The sequence below is a fragment of the Drosophila subpulchrella genome, chromosome 3R, assembly GCF_014743375.2.
Source record: "Drosophila subpulchrella strain 33 F10 #4 breed RU33 chromosome 3R, RU_Dsub_v1.1 Primary Assembly, whole genome shotgun sequence".
Lineage (NCBI taxonomy): Eukaryota > Metazoa > Arthropoda > Insecta > Diptera > Drosophilidae > Drosophila > Drosophila subpulchrella.
The window spans coordinates 2,615,565-2,638,165 of NC_050609.1; the positions used below are offsets into that span (position 1 = coordinate 2,615,565).

The 22,601-nt window shown below is 42.8% G+C and overlaps 1 protein-coding gene across 1 annotated transcript; it reads right to left on the reverse strand.

Annotated features, from left to right (window-relative positions):
- Positions 1–4,092: 4,092 nt before the first annotated feature.
- Positions 4,093–6,468, reverse strand: LOC119556435 (glycerophosphocholine phosphodiesterase GPCPD1). Its single transcript, XM_037868668.1, has one exon. It carries the CDS (start codon positions 6,351–6,353, stop codon positions 4,134–4,136), a length of 2,220 nt encoding a protein of 739 aa, XP_037724596.1. The 5' UTR covers positions 6,354–6,468; the 3' UTR covers positions 4,093–4,133.
- Positions 6,469–22,601: the final 16,133 nt, after the last annotated feature.

Genomic DNA, 22,601 nt, shown 5'->3' on the forward strand with positions numbered 1-22,601 from the left:
ATCCTGTGAGGGCTTTCAGCGGAATATGTGAAAGGCTGACGACATCAATTCATACCCTGTCTAAAATCCAACCAATCAGTAGTTTCCCATAGAAATGCAATCCTTTTGGACAGTTGACGCTGCACATTTGGGGCCCTAAACCCTTGGAATTTAGGGCCTGACATGAATTGCGGAAGGAAGCAGTTAGGCAGCGGGTAATTCAATCGATTATAGGGAATAGGAATGAGGACTTGGTCAGCAACACTTTGTGGTCAAACAAAGCCGGGTACATAAAGTAACAAGAGTTATGTGCCCCGGGAAACCCGAAAAGCAGAAGGAATAGAATGGATTTCAATGAGAATAGGCAGCCGGCCAATATCCTTTGAGTGACTCCCTCTCGATAGGATCTAAGAAATAGTCAAGCTGTGTGCGAGCGCCTCATTAAACGGTATTTTTGTGGCCATTCGTATCTCGCAGTTGCATCTTGTTATCTTGTCAAGAGATTTCGGTCTGAGTGTGAGTGTGCGTGGGTAAACCCTCTGCCTTGGAGACGATTTTGCGTCATTTGCGGTTGGCCAAGAGCGGAGAATCGTGCGGAGGGACCCTGAACCCATCCATCCATCCATCCAACCATCCAAGCATCCAGTCGAGCCAACAAAAGGCGCCTTTGTTTGGATCCTAAGTAGTCGTATCTTGAAGAACGTGTATCTGTGTCTTGGGCTGCTAAACTGCAGCTTGCATGTGTCGCTGCTCCTGTGAGTGGGCACCCTAATGTGCTTCTAATGGCTGCGACAGACCGCATGAGTATCCACCTATTGTCCCGCTGCCAATAAAACAGCCTTTGTCTTTCGAATTCGAAGCGTGGGATACAACTAACCGTTTGGCATTCGCAGCAAATACGCAATTGCACAATGCACAACAATTGCATTATCAGAAACTATGTACTTGCAGTGCTTTGGTGTTAATGTTAATCTCAATCGCGGTTCAACGTAGACCTAATTGAAATTGTTCACCCTAAAAATTGATGTCGCCAAAGATCAGGGAATGCGGTTGCTGTCGCAGGACAAAAGTTCAGTGCTCAGTGTTCTGGGCAGCTGAATTAATCTCAGAACTCTCGCCTGATGTGGCCATCAGTTTGGATCCTCAGCGGACTGATAAGATGCGACATCTGTATATAAGCATATATATTTAGAGCTATTTATTTGTTCGTTATAGGCGTGTGATGGAAGTTTTTTAATATTTTTTCTATTCTCGGTTTGTTTACATTTTCGGCTTGGAAATTGACGGCCTGACAGAACGAAAACAAAGACGGACACTCGACTGATAGATTAGCGAGATTCATTTTTGGGTTGGCAGAGGGTGGGGCTGGAGGATGGCAATCTCGAAAGCACTTTTTGATGAACGGACGTGCACAAGTCTCTGCTTAAAAGCAGGTCAATTGACCTCAGACTCAGCCGCTCTCTTAAATGGCGCTTATCAGGCACTCGTAGAATAAAAATGCTTCTTATCAACAACTGTCTGCAACGACACTGGGTCTCTAAGTGGAAACATCAAGAAGAAAACAGCTTTTAGAGCGAAAAAAAAGCCAGAAGATTCTTTCCCTCAGCTTATGGGAATTAATATGTATTTCTTACTGAAGACAGTTCTTTGTGCCAGCAAGAAATCATCTCGTATATGGGGAAAAAACCATATTGCGTAGAGTTCCCCGTGCGTTAATATGGATCCTTTCAAGTTTTATAAATAAACAGAAAGTTTAGGATTTTATTTTACTTGTTTTAAATTTCTACAACTTAAACCAGTTCAGTCTGAATCAATGGACATGTCCCCTAAATAGCCATCGATTAAATGGTCAAAAACCAGATACAGATACCGTTGATTCAGATACATCATTAATTATTTCCCTAATCCATCAGCATCAGTCAACAGCTCGGGCCTCTCACCTCGCCCAGTCTCACCTTTGCCTCCAACTTTCTCACACTCTGCCGAGAGCTGGATATTAATTAACCATGCCAAAATAGCGAAACTGACCATTAACACCGAAAAGGTTGAGGAGCCGAGCGAACTATTATCTCTCTAATGGGCGAAAACACACGCGTTGTGTCCTGTAAGGGGATACTTTTTCGGCTCATCAGATTCCCAACTTCCACTGACCGATGTCCAGTTCGGGAAACGGTAAGGAATGGCATAGAGCAACCCCTTCGCCCAGCTTGAGACCTCCTTGGAATCCTTTCTTCTCTTTGCTTAAGCCTTTGTTTTTCTCGGCATTGTCCTGGGCACCGGGCACTTTGCATAATCAATAATCCTTGTCGCTGGCCCGCCATTGTCGCGCTGACCAACACGTCTGAAAAGATAAATTATGGTTTGTAGTCAAATTGAAGGCAAACAATCCCGGACAAAGACCGGACTGAGGGAATGCAATGGGTTGGAAGTGGTCATTCGATGGGATGGGATGGGATGGGGTGGTCATCCAATCGCCCCGAAGACAGCTGCCGTGTGCTGGAACCGGACAGTCTTAGAGGGGATTCCTGAGCTATAAAAGTTTGTTTTAATATTTTTGGATTTATGATTTAATTTGATTTTATTTTTGGAGATAAGAAGCTCTTTGTGTAGGTTGAGTCAAGGTACACCGCTAAAAAGTCCAACATATTATGAGACACCTTACATAAATTGAATCTATTTCCAAATCTTAAATATTCGTTAAAAGTTATTCAAGAACGATTTTTACGGTTAAAAATATATTCACACCTAACTTTTAAAAACTCCAGGCATTGTGGAGAGTTATGTACTCACAAAAAATTTTATTTTAGATAAAGTCCATTTTTGGTGTTTTTTTTTTTAAAGTAATTTATTTAATTAATAATTTAATTTAATATTAAATATTTTTTTGGTGTACCCTTAATGCTTGCTTACCACGCGTTAGTATCGATAATTTTACTAAGAATACTCTAAAAAACACATTTGCCATTAATCACTGTTAAATATAGTCAATCAGTTGGTAAACAAATCCTTTTTAAATATTTGCAGCCCTAGGCTAGCATAAAAATATTTACTGCCAAATTATATTTAGCATCAATTTCAACCGAATCATATACCTTATGCAAACATAATTACACATTTATTTAAATGGCAGACTGCATTGGATGGACGAAAAGAAAGCGGATGGTTGACCTTTTCCACTCGCTGAAATGGCCAAAAGTCCCAAGACAAACGGCCAGCTGTGCAAATGTCAAGACGTAAGTGTCAAAATGCTCATTAATAACGTCATCCTTAACGGACGATGGTCGTAGGATCCTTCCTTCGGAAAGGACAAACACACATGGGTGGCTATGGCGAAAGATGGAATCGATGAGAATGCAAAAAGCAAAGGTTCGGATAAGCCATCATCAAAGCGAAGTCTGGACAATGGGCAAAGTTCGTCAAAGGATGTTTGCGCAAGTAAACATTGGAAACTATCTGCCAGGATATCCTTCGAGCCACGGTGTTGTCTTCCTCTCGGGATGTGTGAGTCCCGAGTGTATGGCAGTGTTAAATTGAAAAATTATGATAAATAGCGCACAATGGATGGGGGAAAGTTGCACAACAGCCAACAAACCCACATCCCACCGAGAGAACGTCTTCGTAACGGTGTGAGTGATATGCAAAAGGATATTAATATCAAAAGGGGTTGGGCGACCAGCCTCGAGTGAGTGTTGCTAAAGTGTGCACTGGCCTATAAAGGAAACCCATTCGCCACGGGATATCATTTACGATGCCGTGTCGTTTGACCGCCCAACGGGACTCTGGACCGCACCGTCTTAACCCTCCTAACCATCTTAACCCCTTCTCCAGAGGCAGCTTCCGGACTGGGTTCCTTTGTTTATCTACCCGGCAATAGTTCACATGAGCTTATCGTCCGCAACGCGAGTGTTTGCGAAAAAAGTTTGCCAATTCGCGGGGGGTTGAGCAAAGGGGTTAGAGACCTGGTCCTTCTATTTACAATTGTCGTAACTTTGGCTTTGGTCTTTGTGGGATATTCTCGGCTTAGTCGTGTAATGCCCGATTGTCTTTATGGTCTGCCTTGGACGTTGGCTGGTGATTACATTACTGGGATTTGCGCTGTTATCACAGGATATATAACTTTAGATACTTTATTCGTCAGCAGGGTAAAACCATTGTCAATCGATGTAAATATTTCGTTCTACCGCGGCGGTTACTGGCTTGTAACCACACTTCTGGCGCCACTCCTCCACCTCCGTTTCCCGGATCATCCGCCTGGTGGTCACCGAATCAATGGTGCAGATGGTGTCACCCTCCAGCTCCTCTCCCACCTGGTCCAACTGATCCAGTCGATCATAGATGATACCAAGCACTCCATGTCTCCTGAGTCTATTGCGAATCTCCAGGCTGATGGTGGGACTTCCATAGGTAAAGGCCTCCAGGTTGAACTGATGGAGGAAGGCCATCGTGGCGGGTTTGTTGAGGAGGGAATTGGCGTGCAGGGTCAGGCCCAAGAACTCCAGGGAGTAGCAAAACTCCACGGCCCTTTCCAGCACACTGACCCTCTGATCTGCGTACTGAACTGGGGATTCTGGTTCCTCCACGAGCAGCGTTACCGGATAGATATTCTGTTTATACCGCACCATGGCACAAATATCCGCATCGAAGCTGCAAAAGACAATGCGCCGTTTTCCGGCATTTTTCAGGACTAGCTCCAGGATGGTGTCCACATAGAAGTTCCGATCGAAAGTGGGCTTAAAACTGCCACTCTCCCACCGACGTGAGTTGGTCAACTGTGGCCATTTGATTTCGATGAGGAAGCCCATACTAATGGGAAGATTTTCCGGTTCTAAAAGATCAAGGAGCAGGGGAAATGGACGCTGCTCCTGCAGCATCCTATCACAGGACACCTCGCAACCTTTGCTGCCAACAAATCGAAGGACTCTCACCTCCTTCAGCTGCTCATAGGTGAAAGCCTCCAGGGGCACGGCAATGAGGTCTTTTCGCTTTGACCCTCCCATGGCCAAGAGCATAAGTTTGTTTAGTTTTTCATAAGCAAAGATAATGAGGTCCTGATTTTCTAGGATATCCTCGTAGCTAGGCATTCGTTGCAGCAGGAAACGAAGAACGAAGTCATGGTAGACCACCACCTGGGCATCCTGCGTGAGATGAACATCCATCTCCACCATGTCAGCGTTGGCCAAAGCAGCTTGCTTAAAACCATACAAGGTATTCTCCCGGACTAAATCATTGCCCAACCGGTAGGTATTTCCCGATCCCTTGTGGCCTATATTCATGCAAAGACGATTCTTTCGCCAGTGCCGCTCGTAGCTGTGACTCAGATCACAATGGAAGTTGTCCAAAGGTCGAATCACGAGGTACCGCACACACATCTCCATGAGCGGACGGTGGGTGGAGGCGCAGGTGATCTTCACCCGGGCAGAGCCCTCGGTGTCCAGCATCTGTTCGGGCATCAGGAAGCCATATCCATAGTGATAAGGCGGCTCATCCGAAGCCGCTTTGTGGGCATAGGTGTACAGATCCAACCGGTAAAGGGTTTCTGCGGGAAAGGCGATGGAGCAGTGGAAGAGTTCCATGTCCTCAGGACCACAGCGGACTCCAAATAGGGGCTGAAAGACCAGCGGTTTCTTGGAGCACAGGTTGACCACCTCGACTTGGGCCAAGCAAAGGTGCAAGTCCTCTACATTACTTTTGCGGGAGTTCAAGAGGCTTGACATCCTCGTGGTCGAGGTACCCGGTCTGACGGGCTGAGCCTTCCCTAAGCAAGGATCTTCGGGCACCTCATACATGGGTTGCACACGAACATACAGAAGCCTTTGTTTCTGATGCTGCCAGATGAAAGGAGCGTTGAAGATCTTCAGGTGGACAATGGTCTCCGTGGTGATCCATCCGCGGTCCACCTTATTCTCATCATCGTCGTCGTGAGGTGTTCCAAAGGTGTCGCATCGCTTCAGCATGTTTTGGCAAGTACGGATAAGCCGGGGTTTCAGTTGCGACTCCCAGAAGCGGATATATGTCTCATCCGACTTGGGATCGTAGACCACCACGCAGTAGCGGTACTGGATGTCGATATTACGGGGTATTTCCAGGGAGGCCTCGAACTGGTAGCACTTGCAGATGCAGTCCTTGCACTCCTTCTTCGCCAGGACGTACACCTTCTTGGGATCCCAGTTCCCCAGGGAGTCACTATTGCCACTGATGGCCACGTACTCATTTCCGCAGAGAGGACGGTGGAACTTCACGCAAAAAGGCCAATCGGTTGTGGGAACTGGAGCTGCAGTGGTCGGCTCTTCGGCTTCCCGAGTGGTTGCTAGTTCATCCTCCTGCGGCTTGGGTTCACACTCCTCCCGCTCGGTGGCAAAAAACCAGCGATGCATGGTTAGATCTCCTTATTGAACTCAAAGAGAATTTCTTAGAATCCCTTAAACTAATGGTTATACAAAAAATGTAATTTGGATACAAATATTTCGGTGTGTGTGTGACAGATCTCGTCTATCATTTTGTAATCTTTAAAAACCAAGTTGATATGCAAACAAAACCATTTTTTAGATTAAAAAACGAAGCTCAATTCTTTATATCCTATTTTTAAAGCCCATTAGAATCAAGAAATGCCCAGAGTACAACGATCCCCCAGTAGGAATTCGAAGTTGCGTCTATCACATGACAAAACATATAATTAGGTAACCACAGAAAACCAGGACTACGTTTCGGGAATATTCCAGAACGCAATGAAACTTTCCCACCAAAGTCAACTAAGCATCCTGTCATATTTCCCGCAGGAAGTGATCTTTTGATCCGGAAACTATAAAATTGGTACACCAAGCCCGGGGAAATCTCTGTGTCGCGGAAAAGGCACGCAAGTCCTCGCTCCCCTTGAAAACCAAAAAACACTGAAACGAGCCACCTGCGACAGGATCAGGGGCACAAAAACAAGGATCGTAGCAGGGACACGTCAGGAACTAAAACAGAGGGTTGTACTCTTGCTTATATAAGAAAATTAGGCAGAGCTATAGTCAGGGGAAAACTGAACTGAACATAATTAGTGTGGGCTTTAAAATTAAATTTTAATTGTAGCCTCGCCCAAAACTGTTTGGTAAACTGTGGGAATTTTCGAGTCACCGAAACGATTCCAAATATAGAAATGTCAGTCTGAATGTTTGCGTCCGGAGCGGTGACAGTTGTCAATGAAACCATTTCGGGCACTTCCCAATTTGAGTATCTCACCTTACCCAAATCAGGGCAACACTTCGCTGGCTTCCAACTTGGGGCGTTCTCCGATTTCTCTGGAGGGCCTAATCCGCTTGTTTACTAAACAAATCGACTGAAAAGGGGTGTCACTAGAAGGGAAGGGAGAGGGTAGGAGGGGTCTCCAAGGATGGATCGAAATTTATGCCCGTCAACAGCGATTAAACAGCAAACGAGGCAATCAAGACGATCCAGACACATGACAGAAGACTCAGCCCCAACCGCAGATGCTGCAACTCGTTAAGATTTTCTTTTTCCGCTTCTTCTTTAATAATCTACAAAAAATATATGAGTTTTAAAATTTATTCTTCGATTTCTTGCATTTATTTGAGTAAATAGATAGAAAAGATGGTCAACATAACAAATATCAAGCTAATATTTAAAAGAACTATTTAATTTTTTTTGATAACTATTTTTAATGCCCATTTCATATTTTTAGTAAAATTGTTGATTAATATCATATGTCCTATAATTAGGACAATTAAAAACTAAAGTTATATTAATCTTAATTTTTTGTATAAGTTGGTATGTATATAAATATTAAAAAATATAACAACATATATGCAATATTCTTGTTCTGTTAAAATAATTCCCAGGATATTTTCTGATTAAATCCATCTTCCCATTTTATTTTTTCCATAGTAAACTATGACGCAAGATAGTTGACCACTTTATGTTTATGTAAATACTGCTGGGTCTGACTAATATTTGGTTTAACCCCTCCAACCCTTTTATGTGGGCGCAACGACCTCAAGTGTGTCGCAAGCGGGCTCTTGTCCTCGATTTACCCGCCTGCACTGACGCAGCACAAATTTGGACACATGTCCGCTAGACCGCAGAACGAGTGCCAAAAGTGATGTCCACCAGCCATGTCCGTTCTCCAGTGCACCTCCCCCTCCCCGAACTCGTCCTTTTTCACGACCTCGTCCTGTGTCCACACAACGGCAGCTGGAATGAAATCGAAACCGAAATCGCCGCGCTTGCGCCCTGAAAAGCAGGTAGAAGTCCTTCGGATCTTTGCGTTTGCGTGCAGAAACACTTGACTCGGATTGTTTTGGACCCTGCGGTTGAGATTTTATGGGTGTGTTGCAGTTGCAAGTGCAATTAAACGGCAAACAAAGCGAAACCGCAGCTTGTGTCCAGGTAGATCAGAGATCAACTGTCAACTGACTGCCGCAATTTGCTTGGAGCACTTCCTGGAAACCCAATACAGGATCCTAATTAAGCATAAAGAGACTAATTTCCCCGGTGGTGATGCCCCTATGCTCCATTGTGTGGGAAAATCTAATTGGAAGACTAAGTCGCCTTTCTCGCGGTCTTCAAATTACGCTCATTGCACCGAGGCCTGTGCGCAGGCGCACTGAAAAACACGGGAATGGGAGGGGATTACTGTGGAAAATTCGGGTTTCCCGCTTTGTTTTCGTGTAGTTGAATATCCTTGGGAAAGCCGGCGATCAGGATTTCCTCGATGTTTTCCCCTGGATGTGTGAGAGCGGTAAGTAAATAATATTTTCTACAATATTTACGTGATTTTGGAGCAGTCCGATTTCCTGGTAGAAGTCCTAAGTGCAAACAAGGATGTCGGATATGCCTACAGGTTGAACAGGATATCCACAGGATATTCGTTGGATAAACAGGTGTATGGAGGTATTTTCCCAGGATAAAACTGGTATCAAACCGAAACGTAATAGTAAGTATTCCCCCCTTTCGAACGGTAAACATGTCAATAAATCATCCCAGCACTTTTGTGACATCCAACCACTCGATGGAAATCAATAGCCGGAAAATAGTTTTCCAAGGCAAGCGTAAAACAAATCCAATACCGAAAACACCAGAAATCACAAATTAGCTACACGAAAACCGTAGTGTGAGAAAAAACCGAAGAGCGACAGCATTTAAATACGGAAAAATTCATTGACACATGGGACTCCATCGGTTTCCCCGTCGAAATCAACTGCAACCTTACAGTAACATCTGGACAAGTATTAAAAAAACAATAACAGACCCTTAAGTGACATGCACTGCGACAGGATCTTTAACGGCAACTCGCCCGTGGAAGATTACAATTTATGACTGAGGCTGATTCTCCAAATATTTAACCAGAAGTTGGGGGCACAACGTGCATTTCTGAAGCCCGTTGGAATTTGTTACACTGCGGTGGATGTGGAAAAAACGAGCAGGAAAAAATGGAACAAATTCTGAAAGATTTCCGTGAGAAACGATACAGGATGTGGGCTCATGTAAATAAGAGTGGGGCGAAGCTAAACTATTTTAATTGGACTGGAGGGAAATATCTTGACAAAGAAACTTAAAAAATCCTTTTCTATCGCTTCTGCTGATTTATTTACGATTTTTACGAGCTGTGATCTGAAACTTGAGGCTGGACTATCTTTTCGACCTGCTCCAGTTATAATTCTTTCCCTGCGATAAGCCTTTATCGCCGAACAGAATAACACTGAAAATTGAGCAGTTCGAATGTTATTTACGAGCCGACTTCCCAGATAAGCCCGAAGAGATTACAAGGGATCAAAAATGCCAGAGCCATCTCAAATTTCATGTCCAACCAAAGGGCGAAGGAGTCCGTATTATGACTCAATAATACTTTCAATATTTATATCAATTGTTATTAAATATTGTTGGGCAGTAAGAACAACCCTTACCCTCAACCCTATTCGATTCCTCCTGGAAATTGGAAACCGCAAGGAGCAATCAAAGTCAGCGGTGAATGTGAGAATTATTGGGTTTCGGCAATTTATGTTTCAGAAAAAACGGGGGTGATTGTGCCCAAGTGTTGGGTGTCAGGGTTCCGGTGAAGTTGAGCTTCTGTTTCTGTAGCAGATCGGCCCAAGTGGTCACTCAGTCCCCAAATGGCCCTCGATTAGAGGGTGCCAGGAAGGTAATTTACCGGCTGAGCTAAAAGAAATCGTATATCACGGAACTTAAGCGATCCCGGATGTGTCGAGCGGACATTTGCATAGGGCGTATGGAGGTGGGATATGCAAAGCGAAGCCACAGATGTTTCCACATCGGAACCACAGTCTTATCGGACCCCAGACTTCCGCTATGCCCACCTTCCGAAAACTAGGAGATCTGGGCTACTGCCAGAGGTTCTTGGTTCCCACACCTGCATATCTGATCTGGGAGAAAAACTATCTCGAGAACGACCCGACCCAGATGCAATGTACTCATCATTGTTATCTTGGTAAATATTTACCCCTAGATAAACTATGTTTGTCCCGTCCCAAGAGCCATTCTATTCATTAGTTTCAGTTTAGTTGTTGACTTGTTACTGCATTACGCATACTCGCACTTCCTTCGTAACCTCGACTAAGTCTGTTCATTCATAAAATTAGATTCAGCTGCAATCCGAATGGCATCTTACAGATCTTGCACTATCTCTGAGATACATATTCGGAATGCCAAACAAAAACGTTGCCGCTAAGTGTAAATAAGTTTCGGGCCGCCGTTATCTTTAGCGTTCTTTTGATAAAAGTTTTTCTCAAATGCGGCAAGCAGCTGGCTAAATTCCAGAACCTTTCCCACAGAGCGCATATCTGAACACAAGAATTATTGTAGAAAAGACTGGAAATATTGGCCCGATCTGGATTTTTGGGCTAAGTTCAAAGGTCATGGTTGAAAACAACCAAGCAGAAATTGGTAGTAAAACCCGTTTTTCCATGTCCGAAATCGAGTTGGTTCCTGATTTATTTTTAAGCCCCGAGCTGACCCATGAGAAGTTTTCGTCCATTTTGACCTTTGACACCGACCGACCCGAAAGCACTCACCCCTAAACAGAGCCCGCCAAACGGGATAGTTCAAAAAACCGAACCGAAAGTAGTTCCGTTTTCCATCATTTGATTATGAATTAAAGACACAATCGCATGGAGTCCGGCGATCAGAGTTCAATTGCTCAATTAGCCGATCGGAACTCCTGTGCTGGAAGCTGTGAATGGATGCGATGGCTCATAACTTGCCCACTCAATGGGTTTTCCACAATGCGGAGACATCATGTGGAGTGCTGTGGAGTGTAGTGCCCCCCAAATGGGGGACTGCCTCTTAATCATGTTAATGGCATTAAGCAGCTTAATCGACGGCAAAGATCTAAGCCACCGCGTCGATAATCAGCCGCCGAGCAGAGCAGAGACCACCCAGTCAGAGTTCGACTCCTACTCCTACTCCAACTCCAAGTCTTCTAATTAAAAACAAAAGTCCGCCGCCTTGTAAATGTCAAGCGATTGCCACAGATCACGAACTTCTGCCTCTGCTGTTTTGCAGTTGCAAAATCAAAATGCATTAAGCAAAAAGCAGCCACAATTAGCCGGCAGACTCGAAGTCGGCAAATGACAAACAAATGAGCTGGGTAACTTGAGCTGGGGAAACAATAAAACAAAAAAATAGGAAAGAAAACCAGAGGAGAATCATAATAAAATAATTGACGGAACTGGGGAACTGGACCCCTTGTATTGACATTTGCCACCGGGGGCTGACACGTTTGTCCGCCTGACATTTTAATACGACTGCTTGCGAAAGCAGAGTTGCTTCTCGTGTTTTTGTCAAACGATTTCATAAAAGAATACTGGGGGTACTGAGAGGGGTCAAGCTGGGATGGTGATCTTGGACTGGGGGTTAGAGTTGGGGGCTGGAGCAAAGGTTCGGCTCATGTAAATATTTATGTAAAATAGTGCCGAAATAGTTGGGTTGCCCTGGCCACTACAGGGCATCGTAAATCTTGGGAACCCTCTTCCCCAAATTAAATACATACCTTTTTTTGACCAGGTTCTCACACTTGGACCATCTGCTGGGTCTGAAGACAATGGTTTCCCAGTTAGAACGCCCACAAAATGACCATGAAATTGCTTACGGAAGGAAGGAAGTTCGGGTGCCACAAAAACACGGCCTAAAACAATTGCTCAGGCATTTAGCACGCGGCATGGGACGCTGGAATGGAAAAACTAGACTAAAATAGTTGTCCCCGAATGGGCAATGAATGAGTTCTGAATGACCAAAGGGAAGTGTGCCGACATGAAGACATAAAAGGCTAAAATGTCCATAAATATGGTCAATTATTTTGGTAGCCGGACAAACACTGGACCTGCGTAGGAGGTGGCCTCCGGGCCTTTCGTCAGCCCGTAAATCACCTTAAAGGACAGAGAAACCAGGGACAATGGTCGTTGGGTAGGTGTGTCACCTTGCCCAACAATGGGCAACACCTTCTGGCCGAGACAAAGACATCATCACTGGCTGTCCAGGGTTTTAAACTATTTCCTATTCGGAGCACACCCACGGCAGATGTCTGCCATCAGAAGTCGATGCTGATGCGGCTAATGCGGTAATTAGATAATACCTGAGCTGAGAAGGGCACGCGGCACTTCCCCCCATCCGCCGACTTTGATTTTGATTGCCCGGAGGCTGACAAATACGGGTTAACAGATTGCAATCATCTGGGTAATGCGATACCATACTCGGGTCGAAAAAAAAGAAACCAAACAAACAGAGAAACTCGGCAATTGTCGCAACTCAACCTCAACTCGTTGCCACAGTAGCAACCCCTTGGCGGGAGATCCTGGCCCAGGATCTGTATCAATTTCGGTGACTTCGAGGCATCCCTTTGGCGAGCATCCTTTGAAATCAAAAACCGCAAGCATTAGTAAGCCCATTTTTTGCGACCTCTTGTTCGCCAGCCGCAATTGTAATTTTATAACCCAATTTGAGATGATTTTAACCCGCCAGTGGCAATTAAAAAATGCTATGGGATTGCGCAACTCAATTGAAATTGCAAAAAGATATTTGATACTTTGCGCTAGATGTTTTGATTAGGCTTTAATTTAGTGGCTTAGCATTTTCCATTCGATTTCCAGCATCCCTGAAAGAGCATCATTAGGGTCTAACCCCTTTCCATAATCTTGCTGCGAACTCTGAGCTGGTCAACCCTTTGGCAACCCAGCTGACCACTGGTCAAATGTCAGTTTTCCATGATCTCACTGCCAAAAGGGCAGCTGCTCTGATCTTTTCTCAAGATGCTGCTGCATCCCTGCCTCCGATCTCCAGTCAACCCTCGGGGTTAACATCTTGTTTCGCAACTTTGTCAAACACAATTAAAAAACACACACGAAATAATAATGGAATTTTGATTGAAGTGCCAGCGAAATGTCAATCACAACAATATGAGGATGTTTTCCAAGGATCGGAATTCGCAAAATGGTTTTGTAATATTAATTAAGTAGAGTAGCGCAGGGGAATAATAAGAATCAAATGGTTCACCAAGCACGGTAGCTTGCCCTTTTTTGGATAAAACCCCTGAGAGTGCTGGAAATTTCATTAAAAATTCCCTCGTTTTATCCCAAAAAATTCGAGTTTTTCTTTTGAGGAAAATTATACAAATCATGCACCCAAAAAAACGGAACAAAACTCCTCGAAATGATGTATGCAAATGCAGAAGCCGTTCCGGGGTCATCGGGGTTAGTCTTGTCCGAGCCGAAGGGTTGCTCGACTATTTGTCCAGGTGTGTCCCAAGGAAGATCGCTCGCTGATGTGATTTTTCATTAGAAATCCATAAAACTGAAATCGCAAATTGCGCTGCCGGACAGCTTATTATGCGTGACAGCATTTACGGCCATGACAATCGTATCGTAATATCTTCAGGGACTTGAGATAGTCGTATGTTCCGCATTCGAGGCAGCTGCCTTGCCATCAGATACTTGCCAGGATTCAATTAGCTGCAGATTGAAGGAGTTTGAGAGGGAGGAAGACATTTCTAGGGTTCCTGAATTTTATGGTGCTTATCAAATGAGCATTCAATGGGCATTCCTCAATAAGTTTAGATTTTAAGAATTTATTACAGTGTGATAAATTTTTCATTCCTTGATTTTAGAGTTTTAGCCATCTGAAGTGAAGAAAATTGGTGGGTTAGTCGTATCAAGAATTTTTGGCGGGATTTCTCCGTCTATTCACCCATTTTCGATCAACAACAAACCCAATTTCTTCTATTCATACATTTTACTATATCAGAACCTTTTTAAAGGTGCCAAAAATGTAGCATAATCTTAATGAAAATTTGGCGAAAATCTCTTTGGTCTGCAATCGAACAAAACAAATCCAAAACAATCCATTGTAGACAGCGAATTGCGTCCCGAGCTGTCAATAAATATTTATGAATATAATAAAGTCAACTCAGGGATAAGAACAAAAAAAGTAATGCCACGCGGCTTTTCTTTATTCCCTTCGCGAGGGAAAACAAATTTGTTTGCTTTCAATGCTGCTGAAGTGTTCAAAGGAATGGAAATCAAGACGGCGGCTCATGCATATGCAAAAGGTAAGCAAAAATATTTGCAGAACCCAAGGAACTAGGTCAAAGGTTACTGCACACACACACACACCCAGTTTCCGAGCCAGGAGTTTTTCTCTGGGGTGTGATTTTCCATGAAAAGGCATATGCAAAAACCGCGCTACCTCCCCTCGCATTTTTCCCCCTCCCGAAAACATCCTCCTCACACCACGTTCCGCTTGACAATTATTTTTGGCACATTTTCAATGGATTTTTCGTTAATTTCCGTTTGATTTTTGAATTTTATGCGCCGCTTTTTTCACCCATTTTTTCGGTGTCCGGGGAAATGGAAAAGCGGAATGCGAAAATTTCATAGTTACAGTTACTGTTCCGTGGCCAGTATCATTAATTATTATTTTCAATTTGATGTGTCGCCGGGACTAATTCGATTTTTATGTTCTGCTTGTGATTTGGCGAAAAAGTCGGTTTTATTTTTGCTGCTATGATGCAGAGCTTGTTTTCGATGTACAGGATGACCACATAAAATTAAAAAAGGGATGTTGAAAATTTTTCCTCGCAGTTTAATTTTATTTCAGACAAATAAAAATGATCTGATTTTTCCCGTGAATAGTTTTGTAATCTTAAAGTTCCCATGGAAATCTAGCTTTTGGTCTAGTTCTAACGGTCAAATGTCCATCAGATGCCAGAAGATCAGTTGTTTAACTGGACAAAACCGCTTGTCACCTCTGAACCCCGCCCCATGTCAGCATCAATTAATAAAGAAAGTTCAACTTTTTACCCTAAAAAAAGGAGAGAGGTGAACACACTTCTTGATTTTCCTCCTTTTAAAAGAGTCAACGCTAAAAGGCCGAGCATCTTTGATCTGCCGAAGATCGCCCTATGAACCCCTCCTCAGCATCATCCCTTTACCCACTTTTTACCCTCTCCTTTCCCTTTTTTCTGTCTTCTAAAGAACTCTTTAAAAGAAATTAATTTTTTTCGGGTTTATTGCACCCAAATATTGTTGACGATAAAAAGGGGAACTAAGCATCTTTTGATGAGACAGCATCTTGGTGGTTCGAGTTCAAGGATCTCGGGTTTAAAGGGTGAGAAGGGTGAGAGGTTCGTTACTTTATTGGCAAAACAGCTATTTATTAATTGCCCCGATTAGAGGTTTTCGGGGGCAAGCTAAAAATAATAAGATTTGAGTTTCTAAATCGAAATCAGTCCCTGGCTCGGTACTATCTCATTCTCGATTAGGTCACTCTCCATATTTGTTCTCAACTATACTTTATAGTCCATTTTTATACGCTCTGCTGATAAGGATTCCCGGAAAATAAAACATTTTGTAGCGACCAAACCGAATCGAGCAGCACTAAAAATTAACAATCCAAACAGTGATAAGCGACCAAAAAATCGGCCAGATAAGCCGCACTATATTCGAAGGGAGCGTTTAAAAGTGGAAAATACTGCCGTATCCGTGAGATGCCATCGATGCTTTTTGGATGCCGCGTGCGCTCCACTTTACTGCTGCCTTTGTGGTCGCCAACTGGGAAATTCTCTTGTTTCGCCGGTTTCCCTTACAAATTTTCCAATTTTCACCCCCCCCCACCCCAGAAAACGCTATCTGCCATCTCGCTCGAGCGGTGGCAAATTGGAAGGGGGAGTTCGGGGGCCCAGTATTTGATTAACAAATAAAAAAGAGCTCTGCTCAGCTCTCAATAAGTATAAATTCACAGAGCCACTCAAAGGGGGCGTGGCCACCCGTTTGAGTGAGTCCGCTTTGAGTGGAATCAAGTTTCGTTAAGAACGTTTCTTATAGCGACCCGTCATTTGATTTCACTGGGTAGTTTTCCAGTTGGCTTATCTAACAGCAAGAGATGGCTGTTAGTTTACAGACTGTTAAATCAGTTTATGGGAACGTTCAGTAGAATTTATGGAAACTGATATAAGAGGGAATTTTTGAGTTATTTCCGATTTTAAAATTGGGTTTGTTTTTTTTAGAAAATTTTATTGTTTTTTGCAATTGTATTTTAAGAAGTTTATAACTACAAATCATAATTGGTAGTACTTTAAAGAAACAACTATTTTCTTATCTTTGGAATTTGTATAGGTATATAGGGAGTTTTACAATAAGGAGACTTTCCAAATTCATATGGGTCAAACAAAGTGAATAAAATAAAACCTACGACTATGGATAGAACCACTACATTTATGGAAACAATTTTTTTTTATATAACTGTGTGAAAATAAATAGATTGTGGACTTACAATTTTTAAAATCAGTGCCAGAGTATAAATCTTATATCAAATTCTCTCCGGTAATTCCTTCGATTTATTTTCTTCGACTGTGAATTTTCTGTTAGCTTATTTAGTTCGAAGTTTTTCAAAGCATTTACCATTTTCATCCAAACACTTGTTGACCCATTACTACAGCCTTGTTTCTTCATTAATCAATAAGAACTGGAATCTTAAGCATTACCGTTAACAATATAGAAATCGGCGACCAGTGAAAAATGTAAAATTGCGAAAGTCCACAGCGAGAATTCCTATCAATTAACAACCTTTTGAAGACAGAACTGCCAGGCAGTCGAATCCGAGGAGCTTCATCCACTCCCAAGAAACCTCGCAGCTTGTGCCCGAAATAATTAATGATGTGGCACACAGTGCTGTCTCAACTTTGCGCCGTAGCTGTGCAAATATTAGCAAATTATTTTAGTTTTAGAAAATCTCGCTTCGTCTGGCTGTTTGCATTGCGCCATCCGTTTGCCAGAAATGTCAATTTTCTTAAATACAAGGCCCAAAAGAGCGACTCCGTCTTCGAGTTTATCTTTGAAGGACGAAGAGTCGGGCGTAGCAACCCCTACCATCTACCGCCTTGGGGGCACTAATGATGTTCGGCTCTGGGTCCTGTGTGGGTTACATTCACTCTCTCACACTCACCCTTCTGCTCGGCATTCGTCCTGGAGACTCTGACAATATTTGCACTTTTCCATTTGGCTAAATGCTGTCCTGAGCTCCCCGAGCTGTCCCCGTTGAACCTTAATTGTTCCTTTGTCAACTACTCGGAGTAATTAAAAACACCTTTCAACTGTCGAACGGCAGAGAGTCCGAGTGAAAGATGTCCTGGCTGTTCCGTCCTGTTTGATTAGCAAATTTGTCAAATTTGCGGCGAAAATCCATTTATCAATCTGGTAATGATTTTGTCTGCTGACTGAGAGAAATCTGTAGTACAGCTGTACTTCAAGTCAAGACTGACTAGCCAAGATTTCCATAATTTACATATGTGCCTAATTTTGGCAAACAAAAAATTTAATTAAAATCGCAGAAGGAGCAGAACGAGAAAAGCAGCAATTAATTTTCAATTTGAGCCGCATAAACATTTTAATTGTTTGTCTGCAATTTAGCTGCCACAACACGAGTGAACAAGCAAACATATGTTAGATTTCTGGATGGGGTTTTTGGCTTAGGCCATAACCATATAAGCCCATATGTATACTCCGATTCAGATTAACGCTGCGGGCACGCTCCAAGCTCCCAGATTGGGGGTTTGCTCCATGAATTTCAATTCGCCTTGCCTCCGCGCCAGTTCTGCTCTATATGTATACCCCACTGGGCTCATTTATGCCACAAAGCGTAAGCAAACTTTCGAGGCGGCAATAAAATCGCAAGACGCCATGTTTAACTGCCGCACAGCTTCCGTAACCACTGAATTCAGTAGGATGTTTCCACACATTCGGCATGCCATTTGCATATGTGCCTGCCTGAAGGATGGAACGCGGCTTCCTTGTCATATTTCCATTAGCATTTGCCATTTAACTCATCGTGCGGGTGCGTGTGGCGACGGATAAGTGTATCATCTTGCCTTGGCGCGTTTATTACCCATATTCGAGCATCCGGCTTTTATCCTTTCGTCCTGACGCGCCTCGTAATTGCTGCCTTTTGGCGCTTCCTCCATTGTCACGGATGGGCTGCCTCCCAAACTTTATTACTGCCATTGTTTGACGAAGTAGCTGGTTGGCCGGGCGTATGGGTAACAGCCCCTAAGTGACAGATTTGCGGTATTGACTCCAGTTTAATAACCCGCATCCTTTTCAACATCTAAAAATGAATCGAATCCCACAAAGAAAAATTTACATTTTTGTACACATACTTTCAGATTGTTACTATAGCAAACAAATTATTTTCGAAAATCAAAGAAATGATGTAAGAATTATATAACTTGATGATAATTTATACAATTTTTGTAACAAAATGTGATTCCGATTTTAGTGAAAAATTCGATTTTTTAGCAGTTTTACAATCGTAGTTAAGCCAAATCAAGGCGTACAACAAAAAGATCGACTGTTTTGAACAGCTTGCTTCTTATGCTAACGATGCCAATCACTTTCAGGAAAATTTTTTTTTACCAATTTTTTAACTTTTTATTAGGGTGATTTTTTTTTGCGAAAAATTACAAAAATTAAACATTTTCAGGTTTAAATGCCAATTGATTGGAAATTAAACTACGAGCTCAACGAGGTATGACATTCATTATTCTGACCTTATTTAGCACTATGCCGTCCAAAAACACTGATTTTTTAGGACAAAAAATATGGATTCAGATTCAGGAAAAATGCTATTTTTCAGCAGTTTTTCAATCGTAATTAAGCCAAATCAAGGCGTACATCAAAAAGATCGACTGTTTTGAGCAGCTTGCTTTTTATGCTAACAGTGTCAATCACTTTCAGGAAAATTTATTTTTTGACCAATTTTTTTATTTTTTATTAGGGGGATTTTTTTTGCGAAAAATTACAAAAATTAAACATTTTTAGGTTTAAGTGCCAATTGATTGGAAATTAAACTACGAGCTCAACGAGGTATGACATTCATTATTCTGACCTTATTCAGCACTATGCCTACCAAAAACACTGATTTTTTTGGACAAAAAATATGGATTCAGATTCAAGAAAACATGTGATTTAGATTTTAGTGAAAAATGCTATTTTTTAGCAGTGCCAATCACTTTTATTTATTTTTTGACAAATTTTTGCATTTTTTATAATTTTTGCGAATAGATTACAAAAACTAAAAATGCGTAGGTTTAAATGCCAATGGATTGAAAATTTAACTAGGAGCTCAACGATGTATGCCATTCTTTTTTCCGAACTTATTTGGCACTATTCCGACCAAAACACTGATTTTTTAGGCACTGCCAATCACTTTCAGAAAAATTTATATTTTGACAATTTCCTGCATTTTTTAGGACGAAAAAATAAAAAAAATTGTAATTATGATACTTACATACAAACTGGGTATGGAAGATCACCGTGCACTTATCGATACTCTGAACTTACCCTCGCCACCTAGCGAAATAAACGCAGCCAATGGAGCAGCTTCTGATTGTTGACCTCTTGAACTGTATCGGGACTTAATAGAAACGCAATCAAATAATTGCGCAAAGTGTGCCACAATCAAACATAGCAACAAATTAACCAAACGCCAACACCACCGACAATTTTCAAACTGCAAATCGATAAAGCCAGACTGCGCCCCATGCGAAATGCGAAGAAACCGCAGAGAAAATATTATAGAATTATCCAGTTGGTGGATGGATCGGCAGACCGAAAAGCGATAAGTTTACAATTGCTTATGACTTCAATTAATCTGTGAAAGCGCCTACGCAGGCAGGTCTTCTGGGCTCGCTGGTGAGGAGAGTTCGGGGCATTGGATGTTTAGATGCTGCGGATTCTCGCAAGCACGAAAATGCGAAAAACAAAAAAAAAAACCAATTGAACTGGGCAAGAACTGACTGCGGTCTAAGTCTGGTTCTGGCTGCGGGTCCCAGGTTCGGGTCTGGAGTTAGGATCCCAGACCGCAAGACTCAAACACCCAAACGCAGCCGCCGCAAGACAATTGACCTGAAATTTCATTGAAGATGTGCCCGGGGTCTGGCCTTAGAAATCTATACCCGTCTTAGAAACGGTAAATTGCTTAGTCATCTCCCATCGGTGATTGTGATCACGATCATTATAATTATCTGGCTGTGCCATTATTATCAAAATGAAATCGCATGCATGTCCATGTCCACGTAGCTCGTTGGGTGGGTGGGTACCTCGGATCTCGGAAGTTAGGGCCTGAACCCGCACGCAGCTTGGATAGCAAGAGCTTAGCCCTATTTCACACACCCACAAAGTCTCTGGGGAACTCATGGGAGCGGACTATCCCCATACATATATATACATACATATCAAATAGTTCGCTGCTACTTTTGCTCTTGTAATTTTGCAGGTGTCTGAATCCTTTTTCCGCTTCATTTTCAATTTACGCAAATGGACTTCGATTCGCAGCGCTGCGGAAAACGGAAAATGATATCTGAAAGTGCACACATGAGGCCCGCCAGGTGCTCAAATTGCCGCAGGTCCAATCCCCAAATGCAACATCCAATGGCAGGAAGGGGTTAGGCGAGCAAAGTTCATGGCCAGCGGACGTGTGTGCTCACCAGATGCATCTTCATCTCCATCTCGATTGCAGAGGCAGTTTTAGTTGCAGTTGCAGTTGCAGCTGTGCAGTAGCCACAGCTCAGTGGAGATCCAGTGAAGAGGCAGCATTATTTTCGGCCGGCCATTGGAGATGTACGGATGTCATTTGGGCCACCTTTGAACTCCTCACGCGCCTCCTGAAAATGATGAAAGCGCCGCAGCTAATAGGAAAAATGGTAAGACACTTTTTGCGTTTCATTTGTTTGTTCAAGGAAAATTGAAAAGTTGATTAAGTTCGAGGATCCCAGTGGAAAGTGCATTGAAAGTTATCTTTTACTATTTGCTCGTGAACTGTGACCTAGGCATATAAAAAATAACATCTGAGAAACGTAAGGGGAGTGTGAAAGGCTTATTATTTTTATATATTATATGATAAAGTTTTAATTAGGTGATTTGCATATAACGACTTATATATGTACGCTCCCTGCACTTATTACATCAGTCGTTTAGACAATAAAAAGTATATTATTTGAACAATGCATAGAACTAGAGGTCTATGTGGTCAACGAAATGTGTTCCAGTTCTCCTTTATAGTTTGATTACCAAAAGCATAAATGGTCTGCAATAAAAACAATGAACTATTTTTATATACCGACAAGAAGACCCTCTTAAGCAGGAATAAAGTTTTATAACTTTTTTTTTTAATTATCTAAAATATATCTAATCCAAGAACTTGGGAAATTGCAAAATATCTGCCAAGTAAATCATTTGAAGAAGCATAAAACAGCGGCAAAACCCCAAACGAAAACGAAAACATGTCATTGCGAGCGGGCAAAGTGGAGCTCGAACATAAAATTAAAGATTTGTGCCCGGCAAGCGGCTCCCAAGTATCCCAGCTATACAGTAGAACCTGTGGCCAGAGGGTCCAGAGCACAGAAGCAGCCATAAAGAAGCTTTTACGGCCACCGGACTGGAGGCGAAACCGAAGCCCAAGTCCAGATGATAAATTGTCTACCACGGCCAGTTGGCTTGTTGGACGTTTGTCGATTATTTGCCTGGATTTCCTATTTTTTTCTTTGCATTTTCTATTTACTATATTTCGCCAGTGCAGGTCGACAACTTTTCACTGCCGACGACACTAACGGCTACCATAGATCAGTTCCGACCCGGCTGGAGGACCACGACCATGTCCTCCTCTGGGTTCCACTGGGTTCCGAGCGGGGCATTAGATTAGACAATTTGTTGGGGCTCCGGCGAACAGTTTGTGCCTGCAAGCGCCAGGGTCGAGACTTCGAGGAATTTATCACCGCTCCCCCCTCGAATTTCCCCTGCGTGTTAATTGAAAATTGTACGGTAATGTTGCTTATCGCGCGGCTATCAGACGTCTTACCAAAGTCTGGATCCCCATGGTAAAGCCCCCCTCCCCCCTGAATATCTCTGGGGCTTGCGTGTGCCGTGACCATGTTCGTGGGCAGCCTGCCACACCTTGAGACACCTTGGTGCTCTCATGCCTCCCAGCTTGCGGTGAAAATTTCTAACACTTTTTGACAACTTTTCGGGGAACGCACTTAAAAAATAATTTATCGCCGCTGACATTTTTCGTGACTTTAATTGCCCCGCTCGCACTTCGATAGTGATTTACCTGTTGCGGTGGAG

Excerpts from the sequence above, each read along its gene's own strand:
- LOC119556435 (XM_037868668.1), bottom strand. The coding sequence starts at position 6,353 with ATGCATCGCTGGTTTTTTGCCACCGAGCGGGAGGAGTGTGAACCCAAG.